The sequence below is a fragment of the Chiloscyllium punctatum genome, chromosome 7 (genome assembly GCF_047496795.1).
Source record: "Chiloscyllium punctatum isolate Juve2018m chromosome 7, sChiPun1.3, whole genome shotgun sequence".
Taxonomy (NCBI): domain Eukaryota; kingdom Metazoa; phylum Chordata; class Chondrichthyes; order Orectolobiformes; family Hemiscylliidae; genus Chiloscyllium; species Chiloscyllium punctatum.
Window position 1 is genome coordinate 59,608,612 of NC_092745.1, and position 16,121 is coordinate 59,624,732.

At 42.8% G+C, this 16,121-nt stretch overlaps 1 protein-coding gene across 1 annotated transcript; it reads left to right on the forward strand.

Annotated features, from left to right (window-relative positions):
• The first annotated feature begins 4,798 nt into the window (after positions 1 to 4,798).
• On the forward strand, positions 4,799 to 15,312 carry LOC140479692 (14 kDa phosphohistidine phosphatase). The gene is made up of 3 exons (XM_072573707.1): positions 4,799 to 5,081; positions 9,465 to 9,589; positions 14,996 to 15,312. Exons 1-3 carry the CDS (start codon positions 4,943 to 4,945, stop codon positions 15,086 to 15,088), a joined length of 357 nt encoding a protein of 118 aa, XP_072429808.1. The 5' UTR covers positions 4,799 to 4,942; the 3' UTR covers positions 15,089 to 15,312.
• Positions 15,313 to 16,121: the final 809 nt, after the last annotated feature.

Consider the following 16,121-nt stretch of genomic DNA (forward strand, 5'->3'; position numbering starts at 1 on the left):
ACAAATTAGTTGGACTATAACCTGGTGCTGTGTGAATTTTAATTTGTCTACCCCAGTCCAACACCAGCTCCTCCACGTCATCTCATTAACTTGTACACATCTAAGAGTCACCTCTCTTCCTTCTTCTCTCCAGTGTGAAAAGTCCTAGCTCACTCAATCTGTCTTCATAAGACAAGCCCTCCAATCCAGGCAGCATCCTGGTAAATCTCTGCACCCTCTCTAAAGCTTCCTATAATGAGGCGACTAGAACTGGACACAATATTCCAAATGTTGTCTAACCAGGGTTTTATAGAGCTGTGCAAAACTTCCTGGCTCTTAAACTCAATCCCCATGCTAATGAAAGCCAAAAACACCATATGCCTTCTTAACAACCCTATCAACTTGGGTGGTAACTTTTGAGGGATCTATGTACATGGACACCAAAATCCTGCTGTTCCTCCACATTGACAAGAATCCTGTCTTTAACCCTGTATTCAGCATCCAAATTCGACCTTCCAAAAAGAATCACTTTGTATTTATCCTGGTTGAACTCCATCCGCCATTTCTCAGCCCAGCTCTGCATCCTGTCAATGTCTTGTTGTAGACAGCAATAGCCCTCGACACTATCTACAACACCACCACCTTTGTGTCATCGGCAAACTTACTAACCCACCATTGTACTTTTTCATACAAGTCATTTATAAAAACTACAAAGAGCAGAGGCACAAGAACAGATCCATGCAGGACACAACTGGTCACCGACCTCCAGGCTGAATCTTTCCATCCACTACCACTTGCTGTCTTCTTTCGGCCAGCCAATTCTGCATCCAGACAGCAGCCAAATTTCCCTGTATCCCATATCTCCTAACTTTCTGAATGAGCCTACCGTGAGGAACCTTATCAAATGTCTCACTGAAATCCATTTATACCACACAACTGCTCGACCCCTTGTCTTGTCACATCCTCAAAGAACTCAATAAGGCTTGTGAGGCCTGCCCCTCACAAAGCCATGCTGACTATCTGTAATTAAACTATGTTTTTCCAAATAGTCATAAATCCCATCTCTCAGAATCCTTTCCCGTACCTTGTTTACCACAGATGTAAGACTGCCTGGTCTGTAATTACCATGGATTTCCCCCTATTCCCTTTCTTGAACTGAGGAACAACATTCACCTTCCTCCAATCAGCCAGTACTACTCTCATGGAGAGTGAGGATGCAAAGATCATGACCAAAGGCGCAGCAATCTCATTCCTAGCTTCCTGTAGTAACCTTGGATATATCTGTTCTGTCCCTGGGGACTTATCTATCTTGATGCTTCCCAGAATTTCTAGCACATCCACTTCCTTAATATCAATCTGTTCAAGCCTATTAACTTGGTCCACGGTGTTCTCACTATCAACAAGGTCTCTCTCTTGTGACTACTGAAGCAAAAACCTTATTTAGAGCCCCCCTACTTCATCAGACTCCGGGCACAATTTGCCTCCACTATCCCTGATCAGCCCTACTCTCTTTCTGATCATTGTCTTATTCCTCACATAAATGTAAAACACCTTTGTTTTTTTCCATAATCCTTCCCACCAAGGCTTTTTCATGCCTCCTCCTAACTTTCCCATCAAGTTCACACCAAACCTCCCACCCAGACCCACCTCCCCCTTACCCTATATCTGTAACCCCGCATTTCCCATGGCTAACACAATGAATGTGCACATCTCTGGACACTTTGGGCAATTTACCATTGGCCAATCCGCATCACCTGCAGATCTATGTGACTGTGGGAGGAAATCCACGCAAACAAGGGAGGAATGTGCAGATTCTATACTGGCAGTAGCCAAGGCTGGAATTGAACCTGTGTCTCTGGCGCTGTGAGGCAGCAGTGCTAACCACTGAGCCACCATGCTGCCCAACACAGAATCTCCTTTTGGGGCATTTGACATGGCAGAGGCAGAAGAATTAGCTTCACTTTGTAAGATGGTCTAGAAGCAGACAGCATAATCTCAGAGTAAAAGGTTGCCCATTCGAAACAGACTTTGCTTCTCTGACAGGGTTAATAAATTTGTGAGAAGATTTGTAGCTCGGTACTCGTTGTTGTGTCCTCTTTGCCGAGCTGGGAATTTGTGTTGCAGATGTTTCGTCCCCTGTCTAGGTGACATCCTCAGTGCTTGGGAGCCTCCTGTGAAGCGCTTCTGTGCTGTTTCCTCCGGCATTTATAGTGGATTGTCTCTGCCGCTTCCAGTTGTCAGTTCCAGCTGTCTGTTGCAGTGGTCAGTATGTTGGGTCCAGGTCAATGTGCTTATTGATTGAATCTGTCGATGAGTGCCATGCCTCTAGGAATTCCCTGGCTGTTCTCTGTTTGGCTTGTCCTATGAGACTAGTGATGTCCCAGTCGAACTCATGTTGCTTGTCATCTGTGTGTGTGGCTACTAAGGATAGCTGGGGTCGTGTCGTTTCGTGGCTAGTTGGGGTTCATGGATGCGGATCGTTAGCTGTCTTCCTGTTTGTCCTATGTGGTGTTTTGTGCAGTTCTTGCATGGGATTTTGTACACTACATTGGTTTTGCCCATGCTGGGTATCGGCAAACCGCAAATTCAACCCAAATTCTGGGTCAGATATGTGGATGACACCTTTGTAATCATTAAAAATACAGAAATAGAGAACACACACCGGATCATCAACGCCACACTCACAGGAATCCGATTCACTAGAGAGGAAGAAAAGGACAACCAACTCCCATTCCTAGACGTGATGGTACAGAGAACACCTAATGGAGAATTCACCACAAAGGTATACAGGAAAGCAACACACACAGACCAAGTCCTGAACTATGAAAGCAACCACCCCAACACACACAAAAGAAGTTGCATCAAGACACTGTTCAAAAGGGCCACAACACACTGCAGTACACCAGAACTGCAAAAAGAGGAAGAAGAACACCTCTACAATGTATTCGCCAAAAACGGATACTCGCGCAATTTCATCAACAGGTGCCTAAGGGAAAGACAACGGAACGAGGACATGCCGCAACCCAAAGGACTAACCACACTACCAAACATCAAGAGCATTTCTGAACTGACAGCCAGACTACTGCGACCACTAGGACTCATAGCCATGAAACGACACGACCCCAGCTATCCTTAGTAGCCACACACGCAGATGACAAGCAACATGAGTTCGACTGGGACAACACTATTATCACAGGACAAGCCAAACAGAGAACAGCCAGGGAATTCCTAGAGGTATGGCACTCATCCACAGATTCAATCAATAAGCACATCGACCTGGACGCAATATACCGACCACTGCAATGGACAGCTGGAACTGACAACCGGAAGCGGCAGATTCAAACCACTACAAATGCCGGAGGAAACATCACAGAAGCGCTTCACTGGAGGCTCCCAAGCACTGAGGATGTCACCTAGACAGGGGACAAAACATCTGCAACACAAATTCTCAACTCGGCGAACAGAACCACAACAGGGTTAATAAATCTACTGAACACTTTAGAACAGAGGGCTGTCGAGTCTGGGTCATTATGTGCATTCAAGGCTCAGACATTTAATCAGGAGCAAGTTACAACTGCAGATTCAGAGTGGCAGAGTGGAAAAGTGCAGCAGGTCAGGCAGCATCTGAGGAGTAGGATGGCCAACATTTCGGGTGTAAGGCCTTTGTTAGGAATATAATGACAAAAACATTGGTCCTCCTGCCTACAGATGCTGCCTGGCCTGCTGGGTTTTACCCAGCGCCACCCCTTTACCAGCCAGACATTTCATCAATAAGGTGATGGAGGTGTGTGTGCGCGCGCGTGTTTGGGGGGGTTGTGATCAGATTAGCCATGAGTAGTGAGCAGACTTGACGGGCTGAATGGCCTGGTGTAGCTCCAATGTCTAAGGATTCTGGGTGTCTGTATGTGCTTCAGGGTTTCCCAAATGGATGTTAGCCTCCTCCACCCCAGTAACATACAGACACACTTCCACTGACCCCAGACACACCCACCCACACTCCCACTCCCCACTCCCAAACAGACACACCCACACTCCCACAACCCACCCCCAAACAGACACACCCACACTCCCACTCCCCACCCCCAGACACACCCACACTCCCACTCCCCACCCCAGACACACCCACACTCCCCACCCCCAAACACACACCCACACTCCCACTCCCCACCCCCAAACAGACACACCCACACTCCCACTCCCCACCCCAGACACACCCACACTCCCCACCCCCAAACAGACACACCCACACTCCCACAACCCACCCCCAAACAGACACACCCACACTCCCACTCCCCACCCCCAGACACACACACCCACACTCCCACTCCCCACCCCCAGACACACCCACACTCCCACTCCCCACCCCCAAACAGACACACCCACACTCCCACTCCCCACCCCCAAACAGACACACCCACACTCCCACTCCCCACCCCAGACACACCCACACTCCCACTCCCCACCCCAGACACACCCACACTCCCCATCCCCAAACAGACACACCCACACTCCCACTCCCCACCCCAGACACACCCACACTCCCCACCCCCAAACAGACACACCCACACTCCCACAACCCACCCCCAAACAGACACACCCACACTCCCACTCCCCACCCCAGACACACCCACACTCCCACTCCCCACCCCAGACACACCCACACTCCCACTCCCCACCCCAGACACACCCACACTCCCCACCCCCAAACAGACACACCCACACTCCCACAACCCACCCCCAAACACACACACCCACACTCCCACTCCCCACCCCAGACACACCCACACTCCCACTCCCCACCCCAGACACACCCACACTCCCCACCCCCAAACACACACACCCACACTCCCACCACCCCCCCACAGTCCCGCCCCCCCGGGTCCCCGCCCTGGCGTCCCTGTGGCGCAGCGCCGTGTCGCGGCTGCTGTTGTCCCGGAGTGTCGGTGTCCGCCCGCGGAGAGACATGGCCGGCCTGAGCGCGGTGGCCGATGTACAGATCGACCCCGACGGGGTTTTCAAATACATCCTGGTGAGGGTGAGCCGGAGGGGCGGCTCGGAGCACAAGGACATCGTCAGGGGCACCAAGACCGCGGAGTTTCACAGTGAGTGTCCGCGCCGGGGGTGGGGGGGTGCCGGGGGATGAGGGCCTTGGGGAATGCCGGGGGATGAGGGCCTTGGGGAATGGGCCTGGGCCTGGGCCTGGGCCTTGGGGGGGGCTACAGCTGGGCTCTAGGCCCAGGTCTGGGTCCTGGCCCCTATCCACCGCCCTCTCACTTCCCACTCTATAATTCCAGTTTTGAACCATTTTTAAACATTGGTACAGAGTGCACTGGGTATGAGCCATATACAGAGTTACACAGGACCCTTTGCAAGGCCAGAGGGTAGAGTTTCACCCTGGCAGCCACAAGCCCAGCTGTTTGCACACTTGCAGGGAAGTCAAGTCAGGTCAACAAGTTAGAGTTACTGGATTAGTGGTGCTGGATTCCTGATGAAGGGCTTTTGCCCGAAACGTCGATTTCGAAGCTCCTCGGATGCTGCCTGAACTGCTGTGCTCTTCCAGCACCACTAATCCAGAATATGGTTTCCAGCATCTGCAGTCATTGTTTTTACCTAAGTCAGAGTTACTGTTTACGCCAACAGACTGTGCTGTTTGGTACCAATGCTAGTGGAGACTTAAAGCTTTAAGCCCCTGTGGTGGTGTACCACCCTGGCAATCCGCGAGTATCTAAAGGTTACCTTAAGTCCACTCTAGTTGTACGCTTCAGGTCAAGCAGAAGAGATTGGATGATAGGACAAGTTTTTTCAGACCTCATTGTTGATGTTTTTAGAAATTATTCCAAGAAAAAGAATGGCTTTCGAGGCTTTCCTCATTCTGGATAATGTGCCTAGCCATCCTCCCACCATTGCTCAGCTTTCTGAAAACATCAAAATGCAAGTTTTACCTCCAGCCACAACCTATCTCCTTCAAACCATGGACCAAGGTGTAATAGTAGCTTTTAAAGTTTATTATTTAAGGCGCACATTTAAGAAGCTGATTGCAGCTACTGAGGGGATAATAAGGACAGTGTTCTTCAATTTTGGAAGTGCTTTAACAGCAAGAATGTTTTAATTTTGAGTAACATTTTTGGTGGTCTGCCACAACCTTTTTTTTTCCAAAAGTCCTGTTTTTTTTTTGCAGTTTTTTATAGCACAAGGTCACATAGAACAGAATTATTGCATTGTAGCAGAAAGGACTGAATCTTCCTCCCTGACTCCATAAGGTTGGACTCCCTTTCCACTTAAAATCTGTCTAACCCAGCCCTGAATACAGCCAGTAATCCAGACTCAACTGCTCACTGAAAAAGAGAATTCCAAACACTAACAGCCACCTGAGAAAAATTCCTCTTCATATCTGCATTAAGTGGGATGCTTCTTATTTTGAAACTGTTACTGTTGGGGATTCCTCAGAGAGAAATATCCAGTCACCCTTTATGCTGTTGTGAACCCTCAAGTCATTTGTGCTTTACTAAGATCACTTCTACTTTCACTGGCTCTACAAAAAAAGACAAATTTGAGAATCTGTTGTACTTCTCAATTGCCACACAAAATTCTTTTCAACTTGTCAAACACTTCCTGTCTGCCCTGATACTTCCCAGTTTCAAAGTTTTCTTTTTCTCTGCTCAGTTGAATTACAGATCCACAAAAGGAGGCACTGTGTAAACAGAAGCAAAGTATATGAACTTTCTGTTACTCTATCACTTAATGCAGTAGCAGAGTATCAGCTTATTTTAATAGCTTGCAAATGGGGTACCACATTTTGATCAGAGCAGAAGTAGGTCATTTAGTCAATCGAGCCTGCTCCACCCCTTAAGATCATGGCTGACCTTCTTATGGACTCAGCTCCACTTATCTGCACATTCACTATAACCCTTAAGACCTCAACTATTCAAAAATCTATCTTTGTCTTAAAAACATTCAACAAGGAAGCCTCAACTGCTTCACTGGGCAAGGAACTCTACAGATTCACAACCCTTTGGGTGAAGAAGTTCCTCCTCAACTCAGTGCTAAATCTGCTCCCCCTTGTTTTGAGGCTATGCCCCCAGTTCTAGTTTCACTCACCAGTGGAAACAACATCCCTGTTTCTATCCTATCTATTCCCTTCATAATTTTATATGTTTCTGTAAGATTCACCCCACTCCCCCTCTAAGTTCCAGTGAGTACAGTCCCAGTCTACTCAACCTCTCCTCGTAAGACAACCCTGTCAAGTCTTGAATCAACCTAGTGAAGCTCCTCTGCACCCCCTCCAGTGCCAGTTCATCCAGTCTTGAGTAAGGAGACCAAAATTGTCCACAGTACTCTAGGTGTGGCCTCACCAGCACCCTATACAGCTGCAGCATAACCTCCCTATTTTTAAACTCCATCCCTCTAGCAGTGAAGGACAATGTTCCATTTGCTTTCTTAATTGCCTGTTGCACCTGCAAACTAACTATGATTCATGCACAAGTACACCCAGATCCCTCTGCACAGCAGCATGCTGCAATTTTTCACCATTTAAATAAGAGGTCCATTTTACTGTAATTCCAACCAAAATGACCTCACAGTTACCAACTTTGTACTCCATTTGCCATACCCTTGCCCACTCACTGAACCACCAAGGTGTTCAAAAAATGAGGAAAGTGATTAAAAGAAAAATGCTAAATGCCACACATCTGTACACATGCAACTAACTCGACAGCAGTTGATAAGTGTTGAAAATGTTTAAAAGTTAACAAGTGAAATGTAATTTCTTTTTCTTATTGGCCCTTCATGTTGATTTGTTCCCTCTTGATTGGCGATGTATGTTGCAGTGGCATTTGAATACTGAGAGAATACGATGTGGAGTAATTAAGGAATTTGTACATTGATAGGAGTGAAAAATTTAGACTTTTCAGGTTGTGATGAGATAAATATGCAATGAGATTTTTAGATATTTTCTGATTAATCTGTTCAGAGATGTTATGACATATCTCTGGAGCAAATCTGACCTGAACCCTGTCCTCCTGGCCCAGAGGTAAGGACATTTCAACTGCATCACAAGGTCCAATCAAATGGATTTGTATGTCATTCCTACGTCTGTTGTTTTAATGGGGCTGTGAACCAGTGAATTTTAAATGATTGACAACACACAGGATTGCTCAACTGTTTTATGAAGCATTCTTCCATTAAAATATAATCTAGATTAAATGCGCAACGCTAGTTATTAATACAGTCGGTTCTGCTCGAACGCTTGTTTCTTCAACATGAATTGGTTTAATGCAATTGAAGAATTTAGACTTACTTGTAGAACCCGAACTTGCCTTACCCTGTATTGGCTATAACGCGATTCCGGCTCCATTAGTTTAAATAGGACAGCTACTGCATGATTTTCTTTTAACGCGAGATCACATAAGACTAGAACTGTTGCGTTTTATCAGAACCAACTGTACAAGTGACTGGCTGGAAGTGTTACTCATTGAGACGATATGGTAGAGCTCTTCATGTTCTGCACTTGTCAGACTGCAAGTTCATACGTTTATCTCATTTGAATTGTGCCTGTCAATTCCGTTTCCACTCGCTGCCTGACCTCAATGTCACATTCAACTAATTTTTCACTGTAGGTCCTTTTATGTTAGTGTTATGATTCTGAGAGAACTGTTCACTGAAACATTTTGTCTTGAAGTATCATTCTCCCTTGTTTACTGTTGTTTGATCCCCATTAGGCACACTGGAGAAGGTTTACATGTTTTGCACATGATAAGAGCTTGGAAAGGTTGGGCATTGGCTGCAAGCAAAAGCCTTTCCCAGCAGAGCCAAAACTATCTGAGCAGCACAGTGGGAGTCATTCACTGCGTAAGATGTTGAGATGTAACATATGGGAAGAGGCTTTGTTGTTTTGACTTTTGAGAAGGATGATAGATTATGTAAATTACCTTAAAGATACTATTTGTACTACATATTCCATTTCTTGTTCAATATTAGACTTATCTGTTGGTAGTGACTGACTTTGATTTCAAATTGAAGGGACCAAGCTTCGGTGATTGGTGTTCTGAGAGATGTAATCTTAAGGAAGTGAGAATTATCAGGAGAAAAGGTAGGCAGAGCTGATTTGTAAGCAAGATTATTGAAAATCAAAATGAGAGGACGGGAGATTGCGGAGTTTGGTGGAACACAGGTTATAGGAATAAGTAAGTTAAGCAAATCAACTATACCATAGAAATTGTGATTTAAGAACTGGGGTGGTAACTATTCTACTCCAATCATTGCATTGCACATTGGCAATGCAATGACATTTCTAAGCCAAGGTGTTCATGAATGTTTCAAAATTTAAGACTTAATGATTGGTCATTCCATGAAGAGAGATACAAGACTCATTAACATTACTCCTTCGTGAATTTTGTTCCGGGAGTATCCTGGGTTAGACAATTTAAATCTATTAAACAGGCAGGTTGGTTTGGTAGCTGATGCAACTCACTCTCCTCTTGCTGCAGATAATATTTTTGAAAAATTGGCTCCTGAAATGGAAAAGCTGGAGCTGGAGTGCAAGTGCCTAGGTGGTGGAAAAATTGATCACAACAGCAAGGAGAAAAAAATTCGTGTTTTTGGTGTTTCCACGGTGAGTTACCTACTGCAATTCCTAAGGCACAATGAAAGGTAACTTAAGCATTGAAAATAATGGTTTATTTCGAAAACTCCCTCTGTCATGAATAATTTACACTCTACTACCTTTACCTAGCTTCCTATTGTTTGTGAATGTCATATATGTGTTAAAACTCAGGACCCAGTCCTTGCATCCTGTAGCTCCCTACGCAAACTGGTTATCAGCTCAGATTTATTTACTTCAGTGTGTAACTTTTGCAGTCCCTATTAATTGATGCAGTCCTTCAACCCTCTCCATATTTTTCATAGCTGCGGCAGGGTATGCTACAGCCAGACGGTAAATATTTCAACAATGCAGCTGATATGCAAGGAATAATCCTACTGGATGCATGCAATCACAGAAGCTCCTAAGCTGCCTTGTTTTTCAGACCATATTCTGTGTCCTTTTATTTGGTAGGAGGAGCACACTAAATGGCTGGTGCTCAGACATTGTGATAGCAAAGCTATTATAATCAAGCAAAGTCAGCATGCTTCAAAAAAGGAAAATCGTATCTGACAAGTGCATCATAATTATTTGAGGAGGTTACAAGCAAGATTGACACAGGTGAACCAGTGGATTTTCAAGTGTTTTAAAAGACACTGCACATAATGCTATGCAATAAGAGAAGAACCCATGCTATAGGGGTACTGTATCACCATGGATAGCTGATTGGCTAAGTAATAGCAAATAGAGAATTGGATAATGGATATTTTAATGATCGCACCTCCAACTGGTTGAGTGCCACAATTATTCACAATATATCACTGACTTGGATGAGGGAAGTTCACAGATGGCACAAAAATATTTGGTAAGGTAAGTGTTGAGGATGGCTCAAGAGTCTATCAAGGGTCATAGATACATTACATGAGTGGACAGAAACCTTTCGGGTGGAATGTGGGGATGTGAGATTATGCACTTTGGCAAGAAGAATTGGGGAACTGGTGTTCTGCTGGTATATGGGAAGGCAAATAGACATTAATTCAAAAAGATTGGAGTATTAAAATAGTGAAGTCTTGATGCAAGGCACAAGTTAGATCACACCTGGAATACTGTGAACTGTTTGTACCCTTATCGAAAGGACATATTAATATTATTCACTAGTTGGACCAAGGTATGGAGGGATTTTCTTATGCAAAGATGTGAATAGGTTGGGCCTGTACACATTGGAGTTTAGAGAAATGAGTGGTAATATTGAAGCATGTATGCTTTTTGGGTATTTGAAAGTTTGTTTTTATTGTGGGAGAGTCTGTGATTAGAGGGCATAATTAGGTGTAAGGTATTGCCAATTTAAAACAAATATGAAGAGGAATTTCATCTATCACAAAGTACCGAATCTGTGGAATTCTTTATAGCAGAAAACCATGGAGACAGGGTCATTGTCTATTTCAGCTTGAACATATTTAATGTTAATCAGTAAGGGAGTCAGGGGTTTGTAGGAAAGGCACAGATCAGACATGGTTTCATTAAATAGCGGAGCATACTTGATGGGCTGAGTAGCCTAATTCTACTTCATCTTATGGTCTTCTAGAAGCAGCTCATGACACTATGTTTACATTAGCCATCAGGTGAGGCAGTCCTCCGGTTCATGGTGCTTCTGCTACAACCGAAATATTTCTGAAATGTGCCTCTTGAATTTCAGGCTGCACTTAGGATAGCCCCAGATGATGTAGCTCTCCTTTAAACCCTTGGGAAACAATCGCCATTTCCTGCATTCTTTATGTTTATGCTTTGCAAATAGCCTTTACATAAAAAAAGTGATAAAATAGGAGGGCTAACAAGAACAGTTGGTGTAGAGAAAGTGAGGACTGCAAATCCTGGAGATCAAAGTTGGAAGAATCAGAAAGTAATTTAAAGAGCTGGAGCTGTTCCATCTCTACAAATCCACGATTCCAAGACCACCACCACTTCCACTTTCTTCAAATATTAACTTTTATCATCTTTTTGTACAGCTCCTTTTCGATTCAGCAATGGATAAGTACATGATATGCCGTACACTTGTGTTGGTGTATTGTGTGTGACATATAGCACTGAACTGTGTTCTGCCCAGCTGTTTGTCTTTAGTGGTGGGAGTTTGTGTGCTGGTTTGCTGCATGGTTTCAATATGAATGGTGTTCAAACACCTGCCAGCATGATAGGTTTCTGCAGGCCATCCCCCTACTTATCTTCCTTTTAAAGGTGTGAAACACTGGGTCTTACATTGAACCAGTCGTGCCTCATACTTCTTCCAAAAGGAAATCTATTGTGAAAATGCTATTTCATCTTTAAAAGTACTCTCTTTCCATGATATTCTTGATGGGGTTACTTAAGTTCATTGTCTGTGTTACATTGACATGAATGTGAGACACGATACTGGCTATGAGCTCAGAGGAGCAGTGCAGTTTCAACTTCTGCACTTCAATGTGGAGGTCAGCTGATTAATTGGAGAATTGGACTTGAATTCTTCACTAACTGTGGAATTCGGTGCTTTTGATCGTACTGATGTGAATCATGATGAGATTCTGCATGTTCAGATCTGGTTGTGCAGCTTCACAGTTTCAAGCCATGTTCCCTGATATAAGTTAGACAAATATCACTCTGCTTAGGTGCCTTTCAACCATTCCTTGAGTCAACTTCTTTTAATAATTGCTGGTGTTTACATGTGTTGGCATATCGACTTGCTCACTATATGTTTCCATATTGGATAAAGCACTGATTGCCACAATTCTTTCCTGAAAGTACTGTAATGTACAACCTCCACCTGCATGGCATAGTGGACAAGGATTCAAGAAATTTGTTAGGATACTCATTTTCTTGTGTTAGGTGCTTGTCCCAACAACAAGGCTTTCTGTGGCAGGTCTGTTTACAACTTATGTTGTGAATCTCTTCAGGTCCTGTGAATGCCCTTTCAATACAAACTAATTGATCAACTTTAAATCATTGTTGTCTTCTCACTGATGGCCAAAGATTGAGATTTGATTGATAAATACAACACATTTTGATGTATCAACACATTTGATAATGTTCTCCATGGTAGGCTCATTCAGAATGTAAGGAGGCATGGGATACAGGCAAATTTGGCTGTCTGGATACAGAATTGGCTGGCCCATAGAAGACAGAGGTGGTAGTAGATGGAAAGTATTCAGTCTGGAGCTCAGTGACCAGTGTTCTTCCACAGGGACCTGTTCTGGAATCTCTACTTTTTTTGATTTTTATAAGTGACTTGGTTAAGGAAGTGGAAGAATGGGTTAGTAAGTTTGCCGATGACTCAAATGTTGGTGGAGTTGTGGATAGTGTAGAGGGCTGTTGCAGGTTGCAACGGGACATTGATAGGTTACAGAGCTGGGCTGATAAGTGACAGATGGAATTCAACCTGGAAAATGTGAAGTGATTCATTTTGGAAGGTCGAAGTTGAAAGCCGATTACACGGTTTTGAGTTTGGTATGACTATTGCCAGACGTGCTGACTTTTTCCAGTAATTTTTTTAAAAGGGTTTAACATTTCCAAGTTCTGTATCTTCGATGGATCTGCTCTCAAAATACTATAGTACAGTGATGCTAAGAGTTGCTGCAATTTTTTCCTGATAGAGGTAACAAAATGTTTATGTGCCGTTGCTAATTGTGAATACTAGCACTGCCATAGATCTGTGCAATGTTTCCTCACTTCTGGACCAGAGTAGAGGTGTCTTTATGAATTTGGAATCTATTGGGGTAAACTTTTGTTGGTTCATTAATTGGTTGTAGAATTGTCAGAATGCTTGTTTATGCTTGTGATTATAATTTTATCAATAGCAAACAGGGCAAACGTATGCATGTTACCTGGTTAACTAAAGCTGATACTAACATGCCTGAGCGTGGTAAATAACTTGCTTTTCTTTGGGGGAAAAAACTTGTTCTTGCAGTATAAATAAAGATATTCTGGAATATATTGGGTAGTAATTTATCTCCAATTGAGCTGCACAATGTTACCGTCATTTTCAACTCTTTTATCTGTGGTATAAATTTGAAGAGTTATGTTGCCTAACTCTTTGTTGTTTTCTCTTCCTATACATATTCTTATCGCTAGATGTGGTGTGCTCCTTCTGCTGGACGTGATTTTGAGTTGCCTGTAATGGGTAAAACTGTAATCTGGGGTGACTTAAAGTTGACCATATTCTCTGCACTGTGAACCTACCAACATTCTGTTGCATTTGTGCCCCTCTGTCTCCCAAAGCATGACCAAAATGATGTAGTTTTCATTTTAAGAATTGAATTGGCTACATTTAAAGTAAATGTCAAGCTTTACCAATAACGGGTTTCAGTTTTGCCAATGTTATTCTATGGCCACGGCAAATTCACTGCAGTAGTCTGTGCAGCCAGATTTTGTATGTTGCATCACCATGATTGGCTGTTTAGTTATGAAGTAGATGGCTGTTCTGGTGCTGCAGAAGATAATAACAGTCAGGGGGGACTTGTTACCAACTTTATACATGCGCTGACCTTGCTTTACTGAAGAGTTGTGAAATTGATTATATCCCTGTAAAGTAGCTTGAAAGTTTCTTGGTCTAAGCCTGCCATTTAAATGCACATTTCTGTCATCATTAACCACCAGAGGTGAAGTTGAAGAGTTTTTTGATGAGTTTCTTTGTCCCTTGTCCTAGTGAAATCATACCAACACTATGCTAATGTTAACCAACAGCATTGCAACAAGAAAAGCAAATTGTTTTGATTCTGGAACTTCCTGGCAGGTCTGCCATCATATTTCACATTGAGTATAATTTCAGAACAGAATGGAGGTGAAATGTGATGGATAAAGTAGAGAATGGGAGAACGTAAATAACAAAGATGTCTTGATAAAAGGCAAAGTAATGCTTGTAGTAAATAAAAAAGCATTGGCCAGATTTGATGATAATGGCAGAATAATGAACAACTGCGCCTGAAAGCAAAAACATGAAAACAAGAAATGGACTAGCACTTGACAAGGAATCAAAATGGAGGACAGAGTTCATGATCCAAAGTTGTTCAACTCTATGTTGAGTCCAGAAGACTGTAAAGTGTTCTATAAGATGAGGAGGTGCTGTTCCTCAAGCTTGCTTTGGGTTCCACTGGGACTGTGCAGCAGGCCAGGGACAAAGATGTTAGCAAGATTGTAAACTAAAATAGCAAGCAACCTAAAGTTTGAGGTTGTGCTAGTAAACTGAGCAGAAGTGTTCCACAAAGCAAGCCTCTAGTTTACATTTGTCCTCCCTAATGTGCAAGAGACAGTGTGGAGGCTTTGGAGTCTGTGCATAATCCTGTCCTTAACTGCTCTCACCTTTATTGATATTTTCGTATCAAGAACAGGAAATATGGATGAACTTATTGAGTGAGGCTATAATGCACAGCGAAACTAAATATAATTGATAACTTACTGTTTTGTTTGTCTTAGGGTTTTGGGAAAGCAGATCATGCCGTCTCTGTGGAAAAACTGAAGTCAGTGTACAAGGATTATGAAATAACATGGTCAGACGATACCAAGTAAAATCATCACGTGGAATCCTATTCATCAGCAGAATTATTATTTAACTGCATTCACTTTGTTTTAGTGATGTAATTTCAATGTTTCCAGATGCAAGTCATTTCTTTATGGTATTCAATTGAGCTATGGTAGTGTTAAAGAACTTTGTATAATGTGGTATTAAACTATATCCATATAGAATGTACTTTTGAGGTACTTTGTCCAATAAATTATATGTTCTGAGTTTCCCTCATGCACTCTGTGATTTTTTTTTCAGTAGACTTTGCTGTGCTGTAAAATAATTTATTTTATTTTTGTGCAGTTCTAGTACAAATAATGTTTTGTGTTGATCACAGAAAGCAACTTTACACATATCCTTTTAAAATATTCCTTTATTTTAAAAGAATGTCTTATCTCAGAGGTTCTGAGCTCTGGTGAATATGCCACACTGAAGTTTATTGTTTTGTGGCTTTTTTAAAATCTTAGTAGATCAAGATTTTGTTGGCTGGAGAGCATCGCAATTGTTTACACTTCTAGCTTTAAGAGAAAAATAGAAAATACTGAAAATATTCATTGGTTTTGATGAAAGGTCATAGATTTGAAACGATAAGTCTAATTCTCTCTGCCTAGAAGCTGCCAGACTTCTTGAGTTTGCCAGTATTTTCTGTTTTACTTTGGATTTCCAGTGTCTGTAATGTAATTTGCTTTTGGTTTCATATTTTCAATGTTTGTTTACAGCTCAAGGAAGCAAATGTTAAAGCTGTGGATCGCAACAAGTGCCTCAACTTGGTGAATACCTGAAAGAGAAAAATAAACAGTTGAAGTAGTAAGAAACAGTTTAAAAAAAATGTATTTTCTATTTATGACAAACATGTCTATTGCAGCTTCTGTAGGAAGTGGAACGTAAGTCAGAAACTAGGCACCTTAAGCATATGTAGTGAGGTTAAACTAGAGCGTGCTGTGGAGAAAGAACATCTTCATTTTGCATCCTTTTGAATTTTGTTTCAAGATTGAAATCAAAAAGGCTTTGACTGTTAAACCATACCTTTTACAAAAA

Bases quoted from the DNA above. Each gene is read 5' to 3' on its own strand.
- LOC140479692 (XM_072573707.1), top strand. From the start codon at position 4,943: ATGGCCGGCCTGAGCGCGGTGGCCGATGTACAGATCGACCCCGACGGG. The intron at 5,082-9,464 runs GTGAGTGTCCGC...CTCTTGCTGCAG, and splicing joins CAAGACCGCGGAGTTTCACA to ATAATATTTTTGAAAAATTG. The intron at 9,590-14,995 runs GTGAGTTACCTA...TGTTTGTCTTAG, and splicing joins GTGTTTTTGGTGTTTCCACG to GGTTTTGGGAAAGCAGATCA.